Here is a 24,845-nt window from a genome sequence, read left to right on the forward strand (position 1 = left end):
TCTAAAGTAACAAGAGGGTGGATGATTGGTTTTCAGCGGGGCTTGAGTTGCATTGGAAGACGACCTAAAGTGGAACGGTGGTTAAGTAGGCTTAATGTATATATGGAAAAAAAAACATCACAATTAGGGGGATGGATGTGGATGTGGCACAATTCAAGACTTCGATTGAGCGGCTGAATGAATTTGAGGTGCTAGAAGAAAGAGGGCCTAGACCCGCTCCAAGATGTTGTAAGCCAATCCCAGGGCCCAGCTCACTTCGTGCCCGTCGATTTTCTTGTACAGCTGAATGGTCTTGTTGTCACTCAATCCATAGCCGTCCGATAAAAGCACATATATGAAGGTCAGGTCTACGCAATGAAAGCCGGATTCCCGATCACATACGCGTTTAGCCGCTTTCAGATAATCGCCAAGCACGATGGTGCCCTCCGTTCCTTCGGGATCAATCAGACCATTCTCTTTAGCCTTGTCATAGAAATAGGAGAAGGCCACGACCCGTCTCCGCATCAATTCATCGGGCACGTGGACGTTTTCGCTTTTAATCACGGCCTGCACCAATTTCAAGCAGGCATCGAACGAGGGCTGATGGCTCTGAATGGCGTATTCTCGCCCTTGGAACGACCAGGTTAAGGCTTGGGACCCGCGGACGCACGGGGATTGCAAGGCGGATTGATCGCCCGCCTGAAAGATGGCCTGACGTGCGGTCATAAGGCCTAAGCCCAAATAGCTGTGCGAGTATACATCCAGATCTTGCTTTAGCACCGACACCCGGTGAGTGTAGTGCTTTCGACCCGTCAAACCCGGGACGGGGGCCGTGGGGGCGAAGGTGATTTGCGTAGACCCGCCGCCTAAATCTAGCGAGGCTAAACTGTGAGCCACCCCGCCGGGACCGAAGCCTTGAGCCAAAAAATTGACGGTGAACCAGCCAAAGAGGCCCTCCTCCATGGGGTTCATAATCTCGATCAGGTTGGATTCGGGTTGAAAGCCGGACGCGCGGAGCGTGGTTTCCACGTGAGCCAAAATGGCGGCCGATTGATCGGGCGGTAACAGACGCAGTCCGGCCGTGGCCTTTAATGTGAGCGGGGTTTGGGCCCAACTAGCCCGGGGAATGCGGGCCTGGGCTTTTTCCAGCAAACTCTGAATACTCAAGCCCGCATCGGCCGGGTTGACCGTATAACTCGAAAGACCGGGCTTGATCTGCGACCACAACTCGTCGTCCAAGCGCAATTGGCGATCGAACAACCCCCGATGAAAGGTGAAAGCCAAGACGCGTGAGCCCGTGCTGCCCGCATCGATCACCACGGCATACTCTTGCTCTGCCAGACCCAGGGCCCCTAAGGCCCGATCCAGGCGCTCGTGGACGAGGGCGGGCACCCATTGGGGTCGATACAGCAACACACTGGTCAAACACGCCCCGCACACGAACACCACAGCGATCAAACGCGTGCAACCCCGATCTAAGGCGGCCGAACGACGGGCCGCCCCGCGGTCAGTCGAATCTGAGCGCGATCGAACCGTGGGCACATCCGGACCCTCGGCTTTGGCCCGACGACGGACTTCCATGGCGGCCATAAGGTCAGATTGGTGGGATTCCCAAGGATGGGGTGTTTCAATCCCAGGCGCCACGGGCATTCACCAGGTCGACCAGGTCACTCGATATGTATGTCCGTAGTGGACTCAGTCGATTGATTGACAACTATCAATGAGGAAAGGGCAGTCCCTGAGATAAGCACGAGGAGGGAGGGCACAGTGGCCATACAAAAGGTGTTCATAAGTAGTTTTCCACAATCAATCCACAGGGCCTTAAAACGAAATGGATTGACAAGTCAGAAGAGCTGGCCGGTAGAACAGCAGCTGTCTCAATTAGGCAATAAGGCGTGTGCGCCCGAGCCAAGGGCCAAGGGGCTCAGCCCTCGGACTGTGGAACGTGTGGAACTGACCAAAAAAGAGGGTGCATATGCCCTGCCAAATAGCGCCATCTCACGACCATCCAGCATGGAATCGCGTCAGGCAGAGGTTGAAGAAGAAACGGTAAACGGTTTTTTTTTTGATTTTTTTTATATTCTAAATAATCCGTCTCAAGGAGTGTAATGACACCCGTTAATGAGAAATCGTATACTTATATACAACGAGCCATTTCAGGTTGTAGAGATAAGATTGAGCCTGCTTTCATAGTTGTGAGTAATTTATGCCATCGCCCGTGACAATTGAGAGAAGGCTAGGTCTGGATTAGAACTTTGAATTTATAGTTAACCCATGACATGCCAAACTTATGTTAATCAAGGTGTATCAACTCTGAAACATCAGAGGAAAATGCAAGAACATTGTATGAAAGTATAGGGGCCCAATTTCCAATGTCAGACAGTCCAAAGAAAACGGGGAAGAGGCGCGGTAGATTACTGAATAAACTCCATGTGGCATGCCATGAAAGCAATTTCTTTTCCGAACATTATATGACCTGGGTCACATTACCATTACTGTTACTCTTTAGAAAGAGTAACTTGTTACTGTTACTAATATGCGTTACATTTGCAAAAAAAGAGGACCTGAAAGGTCCAAAAAGCACTCATGCCATTTTTTGATGTTTAGTAAATATGACGTGAAACAAATGACTCCTGCGATTATTTATTTGATCCCGTCAGTGGCAAGTAAGCCATCGCATTTGAGAGGGATAAAAAAAATCACTTATTAAGTAGAGAAGAAAGTAACGGAAACAGAAAGGCAAAAATATCCCGTTCTGTTACCGTTCCTTTTACAGAAAAGTAATGTGTTACTGGTAGCGTTATTCAAAAAGTAACCCCGTTACTTGGAACGCGTTACTTCACGCCCTGCCAATTTTACATAAGCTTTTGATAGAATTAGCCAAAAACAACACAAACGCTATATAATTGAAATGAAAAGGAATCGGCCCAACCGACCTATCAGCCATTATCGTGTAGCTTAGGCAGCCTATTAAGTGTCATTGGCTATTTAGCGTGTTTGAGCCGGTAGAGGGCCCAGTCGCGAGATTTTCACCTTCCATGGGATGTACGATAAACGTCTGAAAATTGATTGGCTGAGTTGGACGACGGGCGATGATCGACCCACCAATCATCAGCGTCCGCGAAGCACAGCCCCCAGGGTTATGACAATGGGATAGATTAAACATCTCTGGGAACATCTCGGCTCAGGGGCCACGAGATGAGTGAGATGCCCTAGATTGGACAACTATTCAATTTCTCGTATTGCCTTGACAATCCCCATGAAAACCGTTCCCAATTTTCGATCTAGATATGTAAATCAACGAGGAGAAAGCTTTAGGCTCTTATGGGCCCAACTCTTTGGTCAGCCTGAAAAAAATACATCAACAATTTGTGACGTCACATTCTTAGGCCAACTCATCCTAAAGCTTAAAGCTCAAGAAGACCTTCTTCCAACTCTTTGAGGATTCAGAGTCATCCGCCATCCCCCTCATTTCTCCCCTTCATTGCCTATTTCATGTGTGTCCATTGTCCGGTGTGTGTGCTCGGAGTTCCGCCCCATCCCCGCCCACCCACCATCGGGGGATTGTCATCGCCTGTGGGCGTAGTATGAGCCGCCGTCCCCGATAAGCGCTTTCTCTTTGGCCTAATGTTGCCCCCGCTCACCCGCCGGTCCGGTCTAACGTGGACGTGGACTTTGATCCTGAGTCTGAGTTTGACCGCGGCCCAAACGCCGCCCGATCGCCGTTCGACCGGGCCTTCGCCCGATTCGCCCGACATCATCACGGCCTCCGAGGACCATGACATTCGACAGAACGATGAACCGCCGGCCGAAGGCCAGTTCCGCCCCCCGGCGCCCGAATCGGTCAGTGCCTTTCGCGCCGATGAGGCTATTCCCGCCCCTGAACCACCGCAGGATCAGGGCCAGGTCCGGTCCCCGCCCCCGCCCAATCCTCAGGATCAAATGGCCCAAGATTTGTTCCGGAGTGCCCAAGCTACGCTGAGCGGGTCCTCGGTCATCTCGGATCGGCCTCAGGCTTGGGACATGATGGCTAAGGCCGCGGACATGGGGCATCTCGAGGCCAAAGTGGTCGTGGCTTGGGCCCGTTTGGCAGGACGACATTTTCGGCAAGATCCCGAACGGGCCCGGGTGCTCTTTGAGGAGGTGGCCCAAACTGGCCAGCCCCAAGGTCAATTTGGCCAAGGCTTTCTGTTTGCTACGGGCACCACGGTTAACTCCAGTCAAGCCAAGGCCCTACTGCATTACACGTTTGGCGCTTTTGGCGGTAGCGCTTGGGCTCAGATGGCTTTAGGCTATCGCTATTGGTCGGGCATGGGCGTGGCCACCAGTTGTGAAAAAGCCTTGGATTACTATCGGCGAGTAGCTCAGACTGTGGCGGCTGATGTCTCCTTTTCCGGCGGGCAATCCATTCAACGGATTCGATTGCAAGATGAGATCGAGTCCAGCGCGTATTCGTCCGGCATCTTGGACAACGACTTGATCGAATACTACCAGCTTTTGGCTGATAAGGGGGATGTGCAGGCCCAACTGGGGCTCGGTCAACTCCATTATCAAGGAGGGCGCGGGGTCGAGACCGACCATCGATTGGCCATGCATTATTTCCAGCAAGCCGCTGACGCCGGTAATCCCATGGCTATGTCTTTTTTGGGCAAGATGTATCTCGATGGGAGTGATGTGCTCATGCAAAGCAACGATACTGCGTTTCTCTACTTCAAAAAAGCGGCCGACCAAGGCAATCCCGTGGGTCAGAGTGGGTTGGGTCTGATGTATCTGCAAGGCAAAGGCGTGGAACGCGATTACAAGAAGGCCTTCGACTTCTTCCGTAAGGCCGCTGAGCAAAGCTGGGTGGATGGGCAATTGCAGCTGGGCAACATGTACTACAATGGCTGGGGTGTGGCCCGAGATTATAAAATGGCCACCAAATACTTTAATTTGGCCTCGCAATCCGGGCACATCTTGGCCTTCTACAACCTAGCTGATATGCACGCCACCGGAACCGGGACACTTCGTTCGTGTCAGACGGCCGTTGAGCTCTACAAGAACGTGGCTGAACGTGGTCGCTGGGGTGAATGGATGATGGAGGCGTACACCGACTATCGTCGAGGTCGCACCGATGAAGCTTTGATGAAATACCTGGTTTTGGCCGAATTAGGATACGAGGTGGCCCAAAGTAACGTGGCCTTTATTCTCGATCGTCAGGAGACGCTTCTCTTTGATGCAGATGAGCAGTGGAAACGAGCGCTCGTGTATTGGACGCGGGCCGCCGCTCAAGGTTATTCTGCCGCTCGTGTTCGCTTGGGCGACTACTACTACTACGGTCTGGGCACGGATCAAGATTACGAGACGGCGGCCTTCCATTACCGGATTGCGTCCGAGCAACAGAACAACGCTCAAGCCATGTTTAATCTCGGCTATATGCATGAGTTAGGCCATGGGATGCGGCAGGACATTCATTTGGCCAAGCGATTCTACGACATGGCTGCGGAGACCTCCGTGGATGCCAAAGTCCCGGTGGCCTTGGCTCTGGCCAAACTCGGGCTCATTTTCGCTTGGATGAATTGGAAAGACTACAAAGTCACCGTCAGTCCCGAGACCCTGGCCAACCTGGAGCACTACTGGGACATTTATCTTCTTGTCATGCTCTTCGGCGTGTTGAGCCTCGTGATTATGGTTCGGATGCCACGTCAAGCGGTAGCTAATGCTGCGGCAGCTGCTCAACGGCCTCCGCAGCCGCAGCCTGCGGCAGCCAGATAGACGTTGAATTTGTGACAGACTAAGACGACATTTACTACTCCTGTGCACGTGTCACCGAGATCGAATGCCGTCAAATTCGGTGGTAAAGACTTGCCCTGTGAGGCGATCGAAACTGTGATCTTAAATTAAAATTTTCTCATTCTTTTGTGTTGCAATTCACCATTCCTTGTGTTGGTCCCGTGTAATTTAATTCTGTGCGCAAGAATACACGATTACGGCCTTGGCCCAATTCCTGCCCCGTCCCTTCCAGTGTAATCATCCATGCCGACTGTAACGGATTATATCCCTTCACATTACAGATACAAGTCGACCGAGCCCTCCGTCTCTCACAGTTAGAGATTTGACTTTCAAGTACCAGCCTCCATCTGTGATCCTTCTAACTTGACAATGCCTGCCGGGGGAGATTTGCAAGACTGGTTCAAGAGCCTGCCGATCTTCACCCGATATTGGTTTGGGGGGACGGTGTTGTTCACGCTCTTGGGGCGATTCGGCTTGCTCTCGCCCGCTTGGTTAGTGCTCGTCTACGAATATGTGGTTCACCACTTTCACATATGGAGACCAGTGACCGCGCTGTTCTATTACCCGCTTACGCCCCAGACGGGTTTTCATTTCCTCATCAATCTCTATTTCCTCTACACCTACTCGCTCAGGCTGGAGACCGGTGTGTTTGAAGGCCGACCGGCGGATTATGCTTTCATGTTGGGCTTTAGCTGGATTATGTGTGTCATCATTGGTCTGTTGATGTCATTGCCGTTCTTGATGGACCCTATGGTGCTGAGCATTCTCTACGTGTGGTGCCAGCTGAACAAGGATCAGATCGTATCGTTCTGGTTCGGAACCCAATTCAAAGCCATGTATCTGCCCTGGGTTCTCTTCGCCTTCAACATGATCATTGCCGGAGGAGGCGCCATGGAACTGATTGGCATCCTCATTGGACACGCCTACTTCTTTCTCATGTTCAAGTATCCTCAAGACTTCGGAGGCCCAGCTCTATTATCCACGCCTCAGTTCCTGTACAACTGGTTCCCCAACCAAAGAAGTGGCATTCACGGGTACGGCCAAGCCCCAACGAGTCGACCTCCTGCTGGAGGGGGTGGAGGGGGAGGAGGAGGAGGTGGTGGTGGTGGGTTTGCCTGGGGCAATGGTCAGAGGTTGGGTGGAAACTAAACATGAAACTTCAACTAGCTGTCACGTGATCTTTAAAATACCTATTCGCATCGTCAACCTACTTGTCCTGTTTTTTGTTAGTAAAAAAAAACTCAATAAAATTCATTCAATGAATAAACTCGTTAATTTCATTATTACGGAAGAAAATTCATAAATAACTCAATAGATGAATGAGGGGCGCCTTCTTTGTTATATTGAACCAATTCGATTGTAAGGGAAAATGGACAAAGCAAGGTATAATAAATTTTGAGTCAGAATACATGTGAAGAATGTGCGTAAGTTTTTGGATGGGAATTGTCTTTGTTTTTCACAGATTTTCACACATAGAATGCATTCAAATAAAGGGCAATGATCAAATCAATATCGATGGTGCTCATCGGAATCTTGGACAAAAATTCCATGGAATCCTTCCGGGACTGTTCCACTGGCTCGGAACGAAATCCTTGCCACCTCAGCAAAATCACTGGCGTCTAAAATCACCAATTGAACCGTGCACAAAGCCGAGGCACTCAATAAGGTGAACAGGAGAACACCGTCGTCTTCGTTGGTGGAGTTTGGACGAGCCACAAAAACCGGCTCGGAGACGAAATGGCCGGGATCTTTCCAAGATGTAATGTCACCACAAGTGGTGTCCACTTTCAAGATCTTGGAACGAAAAAAATAAATGAATGCTTTAGTTAGATGTTGTCCTTCAGTCATTTGGATTGAGCTCAGTCGAGATGGTGAAAGAAAGGATAGCAATTATCCTTAATTGCATTTCATGTCATGAAAGTGGATATTAAATTACCAAGCACCCATCTGACGCATATTGTTCAACGAATGGAAATTTAAGCCAACCCTCAATTATCCATATATGTTTGCGACCGACGAGCAGAAGACGGGGTCTATCCATCCATCTTAGGTTAGTCAATATTTGTTTGACGGACCTACTTTATCGATGAAGTTGTTAACGCAACTCGGGAAGTATCGCTTAATTTGTGGACGTTTCTCTTCTTGCCTGGCTAAGCACCCCATGAGACTGCCCTTGGGACTCGTTCAGCTAATTTTCGTGTTCCCATGCTGATATACAATATAGAATACCAACTGTGGCTTCAAGTACCATATCATTTACCACGAGCAGAGGAACACCAGGGCCCTCACAATGAACGTATTCAAATGGTCCGCAGGTTAAATTCCATCTTTAGTAATCTCATAAAGTAAAATCTAATTCTAAGTTACGGCTACCTCTGCGTAAGGCGTTAAGCTTAGATATTTGGAAATTTTTACTCTCCAAGACAGTGTTCAGTTGCTGATAAGGACTCGTTATGATCGGCATCAAAACTGCATGTTTTTGCTCTTTTATCGCTAATTCGCAAGTCTCGCTAAAAGTGTCGGAAATTATTGCTTTCACCTAAATAAAGTTAGTGCTCATCCTTTAAAGCAATATTTTCTCACCTTAGGCTATAACATTTTAGGAGATTAAACGTTAAATCCGGATCATCTAAAGAGGGCTGGCTTCCACATCAGCACCTTTACTTAGATAGAAATGCCTAGAATTCCGCTAGTTCTCTCTCAGAGATTATGTAACATTTTATGTAAATAAATGATGCAAATACAATATAAATGAAGTATTGCGCGTAGTCTTGGAAACTTTGCATTAAATGAATAAACCTAAACTTTAATAAAAAGGCTCCATGTCTACAAACATCGATTTGACCGAGTTGAGAAGGCCCTAGTATTTTGAGTGCGAATGGGCTGAACGTCAGTCTCAAATTCAGTTCATCCAGGGTCAAATGTAAGACAAGAGAAAGATACCCAAACTGTGGCATTTTGTACGTAAAGCAAAGCAATTCAAGTCTATACATCCCCTATTACAAATTTTTCTATTCCCCAAAATGTTCTCTCCCAACACTATAATAATGAGGCACAAGATAGGGTCCTGTTTCGAGCTACGACCTCAACCAATTTTGCGACGCAAGACTCATAAAGCCAGTTTTATCACTTGTTAGATAGCGAGCACAATTTCTACTTTATCTGGTTAAGTGGTAAAGAAAGAAATGTGGTTTTTTTTTTAATTTACCATAGCTTGGATTTAATTTTTTGCCTTTGTTTTTCCACGGGGCTTTCTAACCGCTTCTCTGAATGTAATCCCCAGAACTATCAAAATGAAAGGTTGCATTTCATCTATCTTGTACCATTTAGTCTTTATATGATATTTGGTCTACCAACGAGTTTGAATTGGCAGACCAATTCTTCTACTGAACATCTCTTTAATTAATCGCCAGCTTCGTGCGCGATTTCAATCTTCAGGGGCTGCTTGTGTGTTTTTTAGCTTACCCGATTTGGATGGAGGTATTCGTTGCCAAGGGCGTAGAAGTACTTGTTTGGTCGACCCATGTACTTGTAGTTAATCCTGGGGAACTCCAATGTGGTCTCTGGCACCAACAATTCCTTCCGTACAACAATCTTGCAGTTAGACTGGAATATCGGAAAATGTTTCCTTTCTTATTTCAGCGACTCAATCCTTCTCGTGGATATTTCCCTTATCACAGGACCCATGCAGGAACCTATTAAAGGCGTGATTGTCACATCTAATGTATGTACACGTTCATGATCAATCAAGTGGACTCCCCTTTGTGCCAACTTTCCATCCATTCCCCTCCCCCCTAACCTTTGAACGAAACCTGAGCCAAAAGTGATGGATAAATTGTGTCTCGCCCCAAGAGACAAACGAAAAAGCCTTTAATCGATCAAGCCGTTATGTCCTCGCAGGAAAAACAATCATCCAGCACCTAACCAGTTTCACCAGTACGTCCTAAAACGTCAATAAAAAAACAAAAACAAAAATCGAAGAAAACTTTATGCTTTCCCCAAAGTGTGAACTCGTTATTGAATGAATGCAAAGATTTGGTTGTGTAAATAAATTCAAAGATGCGAAATTTCACTTCAAAGGGATTCTACACGAATGGCTACGGTACACAGAGCGAATACGGAATTATGTCAATTTCGCCTCCATTTGGGAGCTTCTTTTGTTAAGCCGAAAAAGATCGGAATTTGAAGATAACATTCAGACATCTACAAAGGTCGTTTATAGGATGCGAATGGACTGTTTGTCGACTCATTTGCGATTGAGAATGGATGGAACAAACAGACCGAGTTGTAATCTGGTCGATCTCGCTTACCATTGAGGCATGAAGTGGAAGCTTGACTCGAATGGGCGTGGCCGTTGGAACGTGATCTGTTCTTTCGATGTGAGAGAATTTAAGATCACTTATAATCTGAAAGGCAACGTTTGTCCAATGCCCTCAATAGCACATAAACATACGAAAAACACTAGTAGTAAGCATGAAAACTGGGGAAGAAATGAGCTCTCAATATCTGGGCCGGTGAATCAATCTCATCTTACGTCTGCATCTTTGTAGGCAACAATGTCAAGGAAGACGTATTTTTCATCGGGTTGAAATGCGTTGATCACGTGAAAGAAGAAGAATGGCTCCGAGGAGTAAACAACTGGCAGGATCTCACCCGTGGATTTTAGCATCAAGTAGAAATACACCTGAAATGGAACGTGTCACAGTTGTACGTCGAAAAAGATGGAATACACCTGCTACACAGTTCAGTTTGCAACGAGGAGGAACAAACGGCAAAGGCTCTAAACGAATAGAACTCATTCAGCAATCAACCAGGCAGTTAGTTGGTTTATGAACAATTCAGCACATCGTCAAAATGAGGGATCATGAAATGAAGGAAAGAGTGAATATTCAAAGACCTTCCAGCTGAATTGCAATGCATTACTCGTTGAGACTCAAATGTCCGCAAAATAGGCGTAAAAATATTTCGGAATGACAAAAAGTAAAACGAAAACAGTACGCATGTCTGGACCAAAAAGCACGTGAGCCTTTGCACGACATCAAAAAGACATCAGATGGATTGGCCAATTCGCTTACGAGACTAGAGACAAACTTTATTGAATGCCGGCGTCCATCTCATAGAAGGAGTTTATCCCATTGGGGTTTTAATCTGGAAAAAGTTGTGTCCCACGTGGCGGACGCCGTTGGGAACCCTATTTGCAGTCTACTGAGATAGAGCGGTGCCAATGTCTACCTGATCGTAAGAGAACTTTGTTCCCAAAAGAAACTTGTTTGCATTGTTGTTGTGATATTGCTAGAGCCATTTTACCGTTCATAGGAAAGGCATGTTCCACTCGAGCAGCTTTAAGATGGGAATTTAAGCCGAACATTCGGGAATTGGGCATCAGCATCAAACGCTGGTCTTGTTTTCTTGGCAAAAGGTCAAAATGGTTTTGCTTGAGAACTCGAGACACTCAAGTCTTGTTATGTTAATTGAAGCTTTGTGTCGTCATCTTGTTGAGACAGAGTTGGGCAGAAATTGTATTCCATTTTCCATTTTTTTATTCAAAAAAGTTATGATCACTGTTTCAGAAACCCTGGATGTTTCAGTGAAGTCTTGGGTAACTTTGCTCATTTGGTTATTCTCTTGTCGATGAGTTTAACAAGGTTTTTGTATACTAGAATAATTTACAGTTTACAAACAAAAATTTGTGGAAGTAGCATAACTAACACTTCCGTTCTGAATGCCAACAGATCAAGCATGACTATCATTTGTGCTCGAAAACCTTCCAACCCCCGGCACAAAAGCATGATAATTATCTCCTAATCTCACGTTATAAATTAGTTCTCTATTGATCTTGCTCGAGAAATGGTTTTTGCTTTGCAAAAAAATTGACATGATAAGAGTGTTTGTATCAGATTTGAGCACATTTTTTACAGCTTAATCGATCAACTTTAATTTTGTGAGTTGCATTGTTTACTTTATTCCTTGGCATGTTTCATAAACAATGATTATCCTTTCAGAGGGATGATATATCCATAACAATTGTAATCTCAACGTCCAATTAGTTGCACAAAATGGACACTATATGACGATTCTTGAGGGCTTGATTATCTAAAAAGGATTTTTATGTGACTAACAGACCTCTGTTATAACTATAATTACATTTGTGATCAGAGTAATTGTAATTAATTACATTTATACGAATGTTATTCAGCTTTTCAATAACAAATTAAAGTTGTATTTCTCATCATATGACACGTTTTCACGTTCAGACTTCTAAATTATTCTTAGACATATATATATGTACATTGTTGTTCAGCACACATTTTTTATATTGCCAATCGTTTTCTGTGCGGTTTTTGATATGCTTTAATCAAATATATCTCATCACGTTTCAGCGTCTTCGGAGAACCCCAGATGCTAAATTGACTGAAGTTCATTCAGGCATTTTCTTAGAGAAGATGAATGCTGGCAATTTTCTTTGCATTACCACATAAAACCGTAGCATGAAAAGAGGTCATGAAATGTGTTTTCAAAACAATTCTTAAGATAATATAAAGATGGCTGAAAATCAATAGCGTCATTCAGGCAACGACAGTGTTCCTATTAAAATACCACAACAATTTCATATGAACCTTTGGGGTGAATTGCAAGCTAAATTGTCAAAAAAGGTTTGAAAATGAGGTCCGCAAAACGTTCGCAAATGACTTACAGTTTTTTTCTACAAGAGGAAAATCAATCGTATTTGAAAGCAATTGAATCACAGTTGCAAAGTAATTGTAATTGAACAAGTTTGAACATATCGTCATGTTTTTTTTAGTTAATCACTTATCAAACCCATGTATTTGTTTTTGTATCGATTACATTCATAAAGTAATTGACACAGGTCTGGTGTTATACACCAATCTGCTCCGAATGGAAAAGGCTAAAAGAATCTTGGATTTCCCCGAAAACAACGAGAACACTCGGCTTAACCTTTTGTACAGTACTTACCATTTCTGTTTTTCGCCACTTCAAGCTGTTATGGAGGGAACCGCTCTCCCCTCCGCACCCGTTGCGGTTCTCATCTTGGACGAACAAGGGCTGTTCAATGAAAACGATGAAATCTCGAGTAACGCCAAACGAATGGAAATATGATGGAGCATGTTTGTGGCGAGCGGGTATTTCGGCCAACACTTTCCCATTTTCTAGGGTCATGGTTCCTGTACCGGTGATGAATGAGATAGGCACGGTTCAGATGTGCTATTATTTCGGGCCCGTTTGCTTACCTGACCACTCGGGGTTGGATTTGTCAAATTTTAGGATCACATATGAATAACCTTTTTTGGCATCAAAATTTGTTCCAATATTCCAGACAGTTCCGTCCTCGTCTATTTGAGGGTGAGCCGAGGCCACTTTGATAGGCAGGATTTCTTCCAGATCCACCTGAGTTGAAGAGGATGGAGATAATCCTTCATATTTTGACATTTTCATGTTAAAAAAGACTAATAATAAATATGGTTCTGAGTTCATCCCATAATCACATTAGCTCTAATGTGGCCACAAATCAAGGGAAAGGAGAATGCTGTTTGAAGAAGCTTTCTCCATGGAAAAAGGCCACAATGTGCGGAACTTGAACAAAGGAGACTCGACCTTGATCAAGAAACAACGTGCGCTGTACCAATAACTTTAGTTCTTGCGTGAATCCATCAACTTGAGCTTGATGGCTTAAGACATTTTGGCCTTGGGAAGGCGGGTTTGATTGAGAACGAAATTATATACGCCTGGATGAATGTTGAATAGCATCTCAAGGGGCAAGAGGCAAGGTGACGACGCCTCAATGGCATTCTCATTAGCCAAAGAGCTGGCTAGAGTACGGGGGCGAATTACTACCCTAAGAGGAAAATGGAACCTTTAGTCTACTCCGGGAAAGTAAGCTTTGAATTCAAGAAACCACGGTGACCCCTAATAACAAGACAAAAGAAAAAAAAAACGTAGGTTCAGAGTTGTTATTGCCTCATAAATTCACAAAAAAAAACAGCCTGGCTCACACAAGACTAGCTTTTGAATAAAAAATGAAACTAGCATTATCCTCTTGCGTTCACAATTTGTTGGTTAAATTTCATTTGCCGTCCCGTTTCTAGTTCTTCTGAAGAAATGAACGATCATCAGATCATTTTCATGTGCCTCTCATACTAATGAAGGCCAGACTTTTTTTCAAAAGGTCGTCACGTCAACTCGGCCGAAGAGATCTAATGCGCCTTCGAATTACTACTCGTCTGGATGATCCATAACCAAATGACTCATTACTACAAATAGCTGCTGGTCTGAAGACCCTCGCTTTTCAAAGGTTATCCATCTTGTCATCATTCTCACCTGTCCCAATGTTTCCAGAGAGTCTGGTTGGATCTTCAACATATGCGGGATGTCAGACATGATATACATATCATGACCAAAGAAGCAAATGTTGTCGATACAGTTGTCACAAATTCCCGATCCTCCTGGACTTCCTCCTGCTCCCAAAAGTCCGCCCAAACCGTTCTTTGTCAAAGAGGAACGTCTTCGATTGTGGAACATCGAGGTAAATCTGAGTGAATTGAGGCATTGTTAGGGAACAATAATGCAAAAGGGTGCAAGGATGGGTTAGTAATGACTCAAGGTTAAAAGCAGGGGGCAAGGGAAGGGTGAAGAATATCCTAATGAATTTACTAGTGCAACATCACAATTGTAGGTACTGTACTGTACATCCAGTTACAACTTTAGAGCATCCCAACTTCATTCGTGTTTTTGGCTTTTTTTCGTTGCTTAGGTGACTCGTATTTTGTAACTGTCTTCAAAACATCCTTTCCAATTTTCTGAAACTATTGACAGTCATAATGTCCATACAAACAACACTGTTTCAAAATGATCTTCCTAACATCATGTACTAATATTTCATTTCAACAACTATGAATGTCGCTCCTTTTGTTATTGTTATGATATAGTCACATTCAAATCATAGCTTGGATCTCAATGTTTTCCTCCCTACTCTTTGTAACAATGCTCTTCACTCACACTTCTTTGCTTACGTTTCATCAAACAAATGACCTAGATGGCTTTAATTTGGGTACTTAGGATAATGGCTTGAGTCGTTTTGTGGGAGAAAGTTGTAGGAATCAATCAGGGCACATTGTTAACACCATTTCCGTGTATCAAAAAGGTCACACATTGCACAATGGGACGAAATGCGTTGAACAACAACTGAAAGGCATTACATAGACAAGCATGGCGGGTGATGATGATTTGTAGATGTAACTGAAGGTGCAATTTACGCTTACGCTATAAGCTTACACTATGTAAACAGCGAGTGAACATCGAAAGTAGGAAGTTAAGTTTCTAAAACTGTCGTTTTGAGAATGAGAACCAATTTCCTACTTCAGCTAATTATGGTTGTTAGAAATGACTTGATGGCATCATTTAGTTGGAAATACATATGTGTTAAGCATGGTAAGCATATTTGACACTGATTTTTAGATCATGACTACGGAAAAGTAAAATCTTGATTTGTTTAAAAGCTAATGAAAGCTGGATAACCAAATAGAAAGCCATTGGTTGAATCTTTATTTGCATCGTGACCCTCTTGAAGACCCTGTTAATGCAACCCGTTTAAAGTTTACGAATTTCTGACACCCCAATGTGAATTCCCAAATTTGAAGGTTAAAACAATAGGAAAAGGGATTGGGTGGGTTAGTCCATCAAACATTGTTTTTCTCAAACCTTTTCCTGTACGTAGAGTGGACAGAGATAGAAAAAAGAAGGAACGGTTATTGTCTTAAGGAGCCGGCATTTCCTCCATCCAGATATATTTAATACAGAATATGTACTAACTAACCAAATATGTACATTGAAGCGTTCATTCATTGTTCTTTGATCCAAGGCACTAATTACATTCTTTTCCAAACACCTTACCATGGTTTAGAATTAGTGTCTCCAGCTTTAAGTGAATTGCGCTCTCCTTTTCAAGGCGTGCCTACCTTTGAAGTTTCGTTCGAAATGGGTCGGTTTGAACAGTGATTGGACCGCCCAATTGTGCTTGGTCTCTGTACTTTGAATCGATTATTTTGTTGCGGTATGTTACGTCTTCTGGATCGGGGCCAACAGTATATTTTTGTACAACTGATAGCATGTCAAACGGATGGTTGTAGCAGGAATCTCCCACTTGTATAATCCCTGGGCCTACCCGGTACAAAGTCCCCTTGAGCCAACTGGGAACAGAACCTAGAAGAGGGAACAAAACATATCTTTAATGTTATCATCACCAATGGGAATGTGTCTAACATATACAATGGCGAATCCTACTAATCATGAGTTCAACTTGACTGAATCCACCAAAACAAGACGATATTTTCATCCGCATGAGATCTCATATTAGGAAGGCAGATATTGTTGAAATGAACATTAATATATTAGGATTCGCTATCATTTAGATGATAGAAGCTTAAGCAATTGTCCCAATAACGGTTGCACAAAAATATGAAATGCTATAATGTCAGACAGAAATGAGGAGTTACACGTACTTCAACGTTTGGGTATTTGGAGCAACCAAATTTTGGGGGATAAGTACCCGGTGGTCCATATAGTGCCTTTTAATTTGGAGAAGGCCAATGATTTAGCGATGTAACACGATGCAGACGAGTTGCACAAACTACCTTTTTCACTCCCTTACTGCTTTCCAACAGATTTGTTCACTTTTCTGCTTTTCAAAGCCGGCCATACCGGTCTATGGTGTAATCAAGGTTCAAAAATACATCTCATTTCAACTTCATAGCTAACGTCGCCTCTTTCCGATTTTCGCGAATTTTATGATCAGTTGTGAGGTGCGAGGGTATTTAAGAGAAGGAATCATGCAAATCTATATTTCTATTCAATAACAAGCACAAGAAAGATTTTTAACTTCAACAATAATTAGTTAGTATAGCTTTATCACAAACTGATGTCTTGCACCAAGGACGAAGTGCTAGAATTTCGCTCAAGATGACTTGAAAACGTTGTTGCCGATTGTGGGGGAAAATAGGTTGCCGCACCCGGTACTCCTTGGCTATAAATGCTGGCCTTGGGATTGTACAAAAAGCGCTGAGATCGGGGTTGAATGGAAAGAGGCGTGATTTGGTTGAGTTGACGAGCAGGACGCTGTGTCCTCGAGGACGATGTTTCCCTCGAGCTTCCTTGTTTTGATTTCCAGAGGTAGATTAATCCAAAGACGCAAACAGTACCTAAGATGATCACGAAGCTATTGACCAAAACGATGAGGAAGATCCAGAGCCCTAGAATTGAGGCCCGCTCAGTGGTATCATTTTTGTCGTGCTGAGCTTGAGTTAGTTTCAACTTTTGATTGTGCTCCACTTCAAGGTTTCCTCCTCCATCCCCTTCTCCTCCTGTTTGGGAGGACATACTTGAATCACTTGATCCTTCCATTGGTCGTTGATTGGGGTTCATTTCAGATCCTTGGGGCTGGACATTCCCCTTGGAAGAAATCTGATGTACATTGACTTGATTTAGAAATGGAGTTCGCAATGTCGAGTCCAGAGGCTTTGATCGAAAACTTGGGGTTCGTCGGGTACGAACTGAGGATGAAAATGAAATCATGAAGGCTTTAGGTCCAATGTGCTTCCAATGACTAAAATTGGTTTACAGATTAAAGTTACCTTTGCCCTCACGAGGCCTTTTAATCTCGTGGTGCCTTGGCTTCGATTGGTTTTCTTCATCTTCGTTCAAGAAATTGTGGAAGATCTCAGACGTTTTGATTAGGTAATGGGATGATGGCCCTCTGCGTGTCCGTGATGATAACAATGGAAATGATGATGACCATCCCTTGCTTCCAATAGGCCAGCTTGGATCGGAACCGAGCCTTGTTCTCCAGGATCGATTTTCCATCCGATGGGGTGATCTGCCTCGTTCTCGACTTCTATTTCTAGGGCTGCTTTCCCCCGTTCCACTTGTGGATTCAATTACTCCATTCCCAATGGACGGCGAGGCTCTCGGGAAACAGAGAGGGATGATGAGAATGGAATGAGACAGGACTGACAGGGGCGCGAGGAGAGCCGAATGTCGTCTCATGATGGACTCGATTTGGCTCCTGAAATCTTTCAAATCATTCTTCTTCCGCCTCAGTCTTGTCACACACAGACTGCCAAATACTCGAAGGTCCACCTTTTCCTCGCAATTAGGATCCTCCGCGTCTAAAATGACGAGGAGGTCTAATTCCACGTGGGATTTCTTTAGGGGAAAACTTGCTTTCAAGTCATTGAGGATCTGGAAAATGGGGTAGAGTGATTAGCGTCAAAATCATGGCACACCATGATTTACAAACCTGATGCTCCCAGGTGTGAATGTTCTGGCGCAAGTTCATATCGTCTGGTTTTCCCCAAGGGTGAAGTATTTGTAGTCCTAGTAGTGACGATGACTGTAGTGTGCTGGTATTTGTTTTGGTCTCCGTCAGCTCGCATTTCCTTGGCCGAAATGCTTTGGGTGGAAAAGGAAGCGGATGTTCCGGTTCGTTTTCTATGTTCCATGATTGGATTCGAAGTAGAGGCTCATTCTCAAATGGCGTTTCTTCTCCAATTCTCTTTTGTGTCATCGACAACAGGGATAACGGTAATGGTGAAGATGATGGAAACGAAACTTTGGACGCGATGTCGTTAGCTAGTTCATTTTCGTTCCCACTTTGATACCATGAGGATAAGAAGGCATCATTTCGCCTCGGAGACCTAGACCTCTTCTTGCGCTTATGGAACATCTGTGACGAACTTCGACTCATTTTATAAAGTTCTCTCTGTTCTACTTCTGGTGAAGTAAGTTGTTGCCTTCTTGGCGTTGAATCAGCCGTCTCTTCCTCATCATCTTCATCTTTGTCGTCGTGCTCTGCTTCACCTCCACCACCCTCAATAACAGCACTAGATCCACCAAAACCGACACTGTTCCAATGGGTTTGGTGGTCCCTCTTGTTCTCCTCTCTCTTTTCCTTCCTCCTCTTGTTGCTTCTTCTTATTCTCAAGCCCAAATTGTTAGCATTGTGCTCAAACTCTCTCAGGTTCTTTGGCTTCGTCTCAGAGCGTTCCGAAGAAGACCATCTTTCATTTGAAGGTGGCCTTTTTTCGGCGACATCCGGTTCAGTCTCACGTGCCAAAACAGAGTGGAAACCCAAGTGCTTCACAGAGGGGGCCGATAATTTCAAGCTCCTCCACGTTTTTTGGGTGGCAAATCTTTGGATTGGCGGAGATCGTAGTCCCAAGTGTGTCATCTCAGCCAATGGCCTTCTTCTCTTGGTTCTAATCTGTTGAGGGAAAATTGCAAAATTGAGAAGGTTTTTGCTTCCAAGAAGCTCATGAATTAAACCATTCGGTTCTCACAAATCTAGGAACAGGACTCCGACGAGAACGTTGGTGAGCTCTCATTGTGAATGATCTTGGATAGAGTGACATTTTCAGCGTTCCAATGTCACTCTCGAGGGTCCATTTGTTAGAATTTGTTCCACTTGTCAAACACATTGTCGATCCAAGGAGATAAGAAGCCATTATCGGTAGAAGGTAGAAGACAAATGTCGATCTCATCATTTCCTTTCAAAGCGCACGAAGTAATCTCTTTGAAGGTGTCGGACCATAAAGAGACCTCGAATTGCTATCATATTAATCTTCCTCGTTTCCAAGTCCAATAGTCTGGGCCTTCCGCATGGTAAGATGAATGAGAAAATATGCCTAGTTCGCAACACTCCGCTCAAGCACTGGAACCCATGTACAGTATATCTGACTGGATACGTTTGAAATAAGACACTAGTATTGTCGACGAGTCTCTCTGTCTTTCCGAAGTGAACCCACCACATTGTGGCACAAATCTCATGAAATATTCAAAGCCGAAAAAAAGCGGAGAAAGTCCAATAGAAACGGGCGTTCTTAGGAGGAGGTTTTAGGCCTTTTATGGCATTCAAGGTTATCAATAGATTCCTGGCCCATTGTTTGAGGAGCCAGGCAGGTATTAATGTTAAGACACACTCAAAAGCCACTAAGTAGGTCATTTTGGAAGGATACCAATTTATTTTCACCAATTTATCCGCAGTGTTTATTTACAAGAACTCTTAACATGCATATTACGATTATCTTGATGGGACTAGTTGGTCTGTTTATTTCTAACGAGGACGAAAACCTACAAAGTAATGGAGAAGAGAACCCGATTGCATTTGATATATGAAAGCCACTGTACGTTTTTCTGATTCCGAGAACAATCCCAATGGGAAAATTCTGAGCCCCCGGAGAATATTTTACAATTAGAAAGCTAGATTTGGAAGATTGTTCATGGCTAGTGATGGACAGAAAGCTCTTGCGGTAGGAATTTCGGTTTCGATGAGTATAACCATAAACAGACAAGCGCTTGAAACAATGAGCATTTCAAGATGATCCTCTTTTGCCTCTCTGCTAGTCAAATGCCCTTTGGAATCAGAATCTACTATGAACTGGAGTAGTGATCAATTTCTAACCAAAATTATCTTGTTTAGGCGAAAACATTCAATTTCCTTCAATGGCTCTCTCTCCAGTCCTTCACTATTTGGGGACTCTCTGTGACAAACTCTACTCGCATTACATGGCAACTCAATTTCAAATTAAACGCATATTTTTCCACACACTGACATAAACTGACTTGTTCAAGATAGCACAAAAGTATGAAATCGTTAGTACAAATGCAGTATGGAATCATAAGGTGCCCTAATGCCAATGCTAAATTCTACATCTTTTCTGATTGTAGCAAAACGTTTTGCCGTTCTACCATAATGTACCATGATGTTTCTTTGAAACTTTTGACACGTTTTGGCTAACAAAGCTTCTAATTAGACTCCAACCACAAACTGAATCCGAATTAGCTTCTGTTGAGGACTTTTGTTTATCTTTCCCACCAAAGTGAGTCCTCATGTTTCCGAAAAGAAATCCAGCCTTCTTACCTGTGATTTCTCCTTGTACTGGCTCCACCGTCTCCGCATCCGTGTGTCGTGCCCAAATGCAGTTCATCATTGTAAGAGACAACCGCCGATCCCTGGTAGCCTCAGCCTCCGTGGCGGAGACGTCTTTGACCATTCGCTCGATGGCCTCAATGGAGGCTCGTCGCATTTTGGAGGTCATTCAAAAAAAGGGATGAATGGTCGAGTTTCCGCTTGTGGCTAATGGTGATTTCCCAAGAGGGCAACACAATCCCCGGGTTAGAGCCGGTCCTTGTCTGGTTTCATGGATTCCGTTTGAAGCAGCCTGGGATTTCCAACTTAATTTCGTTCAATTTCTTGCCTCGATCCGGATGGGATCAACTGGAGCACTGTGAAAGAAAAAAAACGAGAATCTTTCGATTGGAGAGCAAAGTCAAAACAGAATGAAATCAAAAGACCTAAGGGAACACAGATGGTCGAATTGCCGAAACTCTCGCTTCTCCACAAGTGCAATCTATCATGGGGAGATTGTATTTGTCGTTTAGAGATGAAAACTGCAACCTTTGGAGCCCCGATTGACGTGTTTACTCCAAAGCAATAGCGAAGGAACTAAGAACTAAAGGGACCAAATTCAACACATATGGACCGAGGGATTGAAATATGCGCGGTGTCAGTTTTGTTGCTCATTTAACGCCCTTTTTAAGAGCTCTCTTAATTGCTAACCTCTAAAAAAAGGATAACGTCATTTCCCACCCAACTAATGTGTACCTGGAACAACGTAGCCAATGCTTTATTTCGGGGATGACGCATATACCCTTTGAAAAGTAGTATGACTAGGAGCTTTTAAGATATGATTGTGGGAGTCTCTGGCATGGAACAAAGTGCTCATTAGTAGTCATAATCAGCCATTATTCAGCTCACAAGAATGACTGGAGCGTTGTAAACAAACAATGTAAATCAGAAAACCTTTTAGTGTCTTATCAAGGCCCCGCTGGCCATAGAACTCTCAAACCCTACACATGTGAAATTTCTATTCATTACAGGTATAACGTCAGGAATCAAACATAACACTCGTTTTTTTTAGCTGAGAGTCGATATAACGCGTTTCAAAACATCGTTCGGGTTATTCCTATTGCATCCACAAAAAACGAAAGTAATTAGTTTCCTAGCACCATCAAATCAAGCAAGATTTTTTTACCATTTTGGAAGTTCTTGTTGGTAGTCCATCGGCCGATATTCAATACTTCACAGGACTACTTGTTCGAATGAAAGTCTCTTGACCATGGATATTCATATATCTCTTTGCTGTATGTGTTTTCAACGGATACTTTTCATTCTAAACTTGCAGAAGCCAGATTCGGGGAAGAAATTAGAATCGTAAAAAAGTAGCCTATGTTCATTGACGAACGGCAGGCAATAAAAAAAGAGGGTGAAAATCGTTTTATTTGACTCAATTAGCAACATGAGAAAGACAAGAAGAAAGGGAAGCATGTACATTCCTGTTATGATTTATAAGTAACAGCAAAGTAGTATTTGAAATGTGTGATTGATTGATCCAGGAAGTTTGAACATTAATTTTTCAATGATTTTTTTATTTATTTTACCAATGGAAGGTTTAAGAAGACGCTTTAGCTCAGAAAGCCAAAATACAACTATTTTTATTGATCTTTCATTGATCTTTCCGAAAATGCAATCATCCCTCCCCAGTCTTTGCTCACTATGCAACGGCTATAGCATACCGAAAGGAATATCGACATGGTTTATTTGCAATTCAGGATGAGTAGTGCTTCAAACTTCTACCAAAACCCAACATTACCTCCAAACAACAAATAAAAGTCACTTAATGTTAAACCTGTTTCAGATGATGAAAACTCTTTTCCTAATGTGCGAACATGATTCGGTGAAAAGATTAAATACAAAAAATACTGTGTTTTAAGACACCTACTTTAGACTTACTCCCTAGATTATGAAACATTTGAAAACTCCCAAAAATACAAAGGGACAAAGAACCTTTATGGTATGATAAATCATTGACCTAACTTCAGATCTTGCCTGAAATTTAAATTTCGAGCATTATGATACTACGCTGTTGCCGGAAAATGTTTTCTAATTTTACGATGCTTGAGATTTGAAACATCATGTTCCGCGGCGAAACTTGTTAATTTGATATATAGGGTTTTTTATGACTCAATATTTCATCAAAATTCATCTTCTTTTGAAAAATACCCACCAAATTACAATGAGTGCAAAACGCCAGATTCAATGGTTTTATAATTGGAAAGATTTCCAAATCAATGAAGGGAATTCGCTCATGATTAGTTAAAAAAAAAAACATGACATAGTTTCAAAGTACTGCGCCTTTCAGATGAAACTTTCATTTTCCCTTTGTTATTTAGCTTTCCAAAAAGCTGAATAATTCACGAGCACTTGGCACCTTTAACTTGTAATTTAATCCACTTTCGTGCCTTTAACAACTTACGAAGCAAAATGTTATCTATTAGATTTAAGCCTGAACCTTATTTTGCCATTTAAGTAGCTCTCTATCACGGCTTCATGAATTTGGTTGAGAACACAAGGATTTTTGGTTTTTTGGTCGAGGTGACTCTAGTACATTTTTCTGCAGAAGAGACGTTGACAAATTTGAACATATTTTTCCTCCTTGACTCGTTCAAAGAAGTCGTGTTATTTTAAAGGAAAATTAAGAAGATTTTAACCTTGAAACTTTGGTTCTAGTTGGTACACAATCAAGTAGCTATGGGTGCTATGCATATTTTATCTGTTCACTAACAATAAACATGGGGGCTAAAACTTCATGGCCAAAAGATGAGCAGAGACTGAATAAATCGTGTTTTTTTCTAGGATGGAAATTCATGCTCATTAAGTTGGCTTATTTCCTTTCATTGTTAGTACATGTGTCATTCTATGACATGTGTACAAATTATGACTTTGCATATTAGTTTCTAGTGAAAGACCAAGTTATCTCTGAATCAGGCTGAAATACCATGAACGAAGAGTATGTCAACTACTTTCTCGTGGAAGAGAGGACAGGAAGGAAGCCTCATTGTTCACTGTATTTTTAGACTTGAAAGTTGTGAACTAATGAAAAACAACAATGATTGGTTAAGAAGTTTCGGGCTCAGATTGAAATGAAAGAATTTAAAAAAAAAGTTTCCTAAAAAGTTGAACTACCTTCTCGTCAAAAAATTATTGAGACTGTCTTCTTTTAGCTGGAATGACCCACGTACGCACGTTTTCCAACAAGTCTATAACAGGTCCAGATTTAACTGTCTACCACAGAACCAAAAAGAGTTGGTATAGTCAACAAACACAAAATTGCTTTTTGGATTGGCTTTTTTGGGTATTGGACAGGGATTCCTTTTTCGCTTCTCAAACAGAGAACTTAAAGGTTAAAGAAAACCATCAAGATACTGCTATAATAAGAACACCTCGATTCGAAGCTTCGCTTTTGAAGGGAAAATGTTAGGATGGAACATGGAAAAGAAATAGCAACAGTTTCTTTCCATGACATATTAACCAAACCTCTGGCACTCCCTTGAGTCCATCCTGCACTACTTTTTAACGATGACCTGAATCATTACTCACTCTTCCAAGACCTAATTATCCACCAAGTCTGCTGAACCTGGACAGGTTTTCTTGCCTCCAATCACAATTGCCATAAAGACGAATTACTCAGAGAACGAAGCACGGCTATCTTAAGTATGGTGAGTGAGTGCACTTTGAGGAGAGGGAATCTGTAACCTGTTCCTCAACAATGTATGGACAATGGAATGAACCTCGAGTATCAACACCTCAGAACTGATTACAGCCACTGAACAGTAGACATCCTCACACGAGCGTGAATAGCGAATCGGCGAGGAAGACACGTAGTGGACTAGTTCTCTCGGCAGGAGGATCTTTCTTTCTTCCCTCAGTGAGAACCCAAGGACCAAAGGCCGACGAGGATCGGGGAACCACTGCATGCACTCAAAGAGGAAAGGAAAACGGAGAGCGAGCGACGAGAAACTGGTCCTAAATAGTTGGTGGAACATAAGAGAACGCGAGAAGGATGAAAGGAAGGGACCACCAACGAAACGAACCAAAGGGAGAGAACAACTCACAACAAGAGAGCTCTACGTACTCACGTACATTTACGTACCACGCACAGCAAGAACGTGAAAGGGGAGAAAAT

General features: G+C 43.3%; 5 protein-coding genes across 7 annotated transcripts; 2 read left to right on the forward strand and 3 right to left on the reverse strand.

Moving 5' to 3' along the window:
• On the reverse strand, positions 1-1,844 carry LOC131885393 (ectonucleoside triphosphate diphosphohydrolase 5-like). The gene has a single exon (XM_059233461.1). It carries the CDS (start codon positions 1,627-1,629, stop codon positions 208-210), a length of 1,422 nt encoding a protein of 473 aa, XP_059089444.1. The 5' UTR covers positions 1,630-1,844; the 3' UTR covers positions 1-207.
• Positions 1,845-3,370: 1,526 nt separating this feature from the next.
• Positions 3,371-5,962, forward strand: LOC131890498 (protein sel-1 homolog 1-like). The gene has a single exon (XM_059239887.1). The coding sequence runs from the start codon at positions 3,607-3,609 to the stop codon at positions 5,731-5,733; it is 2,127 nt and encodes a 708-aa protein (XP_059095870.1). The 5' UTR covers positions 3,371-3,606; the 3' UTR covers positions 5,734-5,962.
• Positions 5,963-6,120: 158 nt separating this feature from the next.
• On the forward strand, positions 6,121-7,630 carry LOC131890735 (derlin-1-like). Its single transcript, XM_059240179.1, has one exon. It carries the CDS (start codon positions 6,121-6,123, stop codon positions 6,898-6,900), a length of 780 nt encoding a protein of 259 aa, XP_059096162.1. The 3' UTR covers positions 6,901-7,630.
• On the reverse strand, positions 7,072-24,632 carry LOC131890591 (carotenoid isomerooxygenase-like). 2 transcript variants are annotated; one of them, XM_059240006.1, is made up of 10 exons: positions 24,260-24,632; positions 20,681-21,045; positions 15,726-15,969; positions 14,089-14,299; positions 13,002-13,158; positions 12,727-12,935; positions 10,286-10,435; positions 10,062-10,157; positions 9,217-9,357; positions 7,072-7,545 (listed from the first exon to the last, which is right to left on the reverse strand). In XM_059240006.1, the coding sequence occupies exons 2-10, from the start codon at positions 20,856-20,858 to the stop codon at positions 7,258-7,260; spliced, it is 1,674 nt and encodes a 557-aa protein (XP_059095989.1). In that variant the 5' UTR covers positions 20,859-21,045; positions 24,260-24,632; the 3' UTR covers positions 7,072-7,257. The 2 variants fall into 2 exon arrangements, with proteins under 2 accessions (XP_059095989.1, XP_059096058.1); XM_059240075.1 differs by lacking the exon at positions 24,260-24,632 and adding an exon at positions 21,115-21,261.
• On the reverse strand, positions 16,591-20,612 carry LOC131890338 (uncharacterized). 2 transcript variants are annotated; one of them, XM_059239704.1, is made up of 4 exons: positions 19,101-20,612; positions 18,062-19,024; positions 17,397-18,003; positions 16,591-17,315 (listed from the first exon to the last, which is right to left on the reverse strand). In XM_059239704.1, exons 1-4 carry the CDS (start codon positions 19,302-19,304, stop codon positions 16,675-16,677), a joined length of 2,415 nt encoding a protein of 804 aa, XP_059095687.1. In that variant the 5' UTR covers positions 19,305-20,612; the 3' UTR covers positions 16,591-16,674. The 2 variants fall into 2 exon arrangements, with proteins under 2 accessions (XP_059095687.1, XP_059095757.1); XM_059239774.1 differs by having other exon boundaries at positions 18,062-20,612.
• Positions 24,633-24,845: the final 213 nt, after the last annotated feature.

Source organism: Tigriopus californicus, chromosome 1 (genome assembly GCF_007210705.1).
Source record: "Tigriopus californicus strain San Diego chromosome 1, Tcal_SD_v2.1, whole genome shotgun sequence".
Classification (NCBI taxonomy): Eukaryota; Metazoa; Arthropoda; class Copepoda; order Harpacticoida; family Harpacticidae; genus Tigriopus; species Tigriopus californicus.

Bases quoted from the DNA above. Each gene is read 5' to 3' on its own strand.
- LOC131885393 (XM_059233461.1), bottom strand. From the start codon at position 1,629: ATGCCCGTGGCGCCTGGGATTGAAACACCCCATCCTTGGGAATCCCAC.
- LOC131890498 (XM_059239887.1), top strand. From the start codon at position 3,607: ATGTTGCCCCCGCTCACCCGCCGGTCCGGTCTAACGTGGACGTGGACT.
- LOC131890735 (XM_059240179.1), top strand. From the start codon at position 6,121: ATGCCTGCCGGGGGAGATTTGCAAGACTGGTTCAAGAGCCTGCCGATC.
- LOC131890338 (XM_059239704.1), bottom strand. From the start codon at position 19,304: ATGATGAGATCGACATTTGTCTTCTACCTTCTACCGATAATGGCTTCT. The intron at 19,025-19,100 runs GTGAGAACCGAA...TTCCCTCAACAG, and splicing joins GGAGTCCTGTTCCTAGATTT to ATTAGAACCAAGAGAAGAAG. The intron at 18,004-18,061 runs GTTTGTAAATCA...CCCATTTTCCAG, and splicing joins TTCACACCTGGGAGCATCAG to ATCCTCAATGACTTGAAAGC.
- LOC131890591 (XM_059240006.1), bottom strand. From the start codon at position 20,858: ATGACCTCCAAAATGCGACGAGCCTCCATTGAGGCCATCGAGCGAATG. The intron at 15,970-20,680 runs GTAAGAAGGCTG...TCCCTCTTCTAG, and splicing joins AGTACAAGGAGAAATCACAG to GTTCTGTTCCCAGTTGGCTC. The intron at 14,300-15,725 runs GTAGGCACGCCT...CAATTCACTCAG, and splicing joins TTTCGAACGAAACTTCAAAG to ATTTACCTCGATGTTCCACA.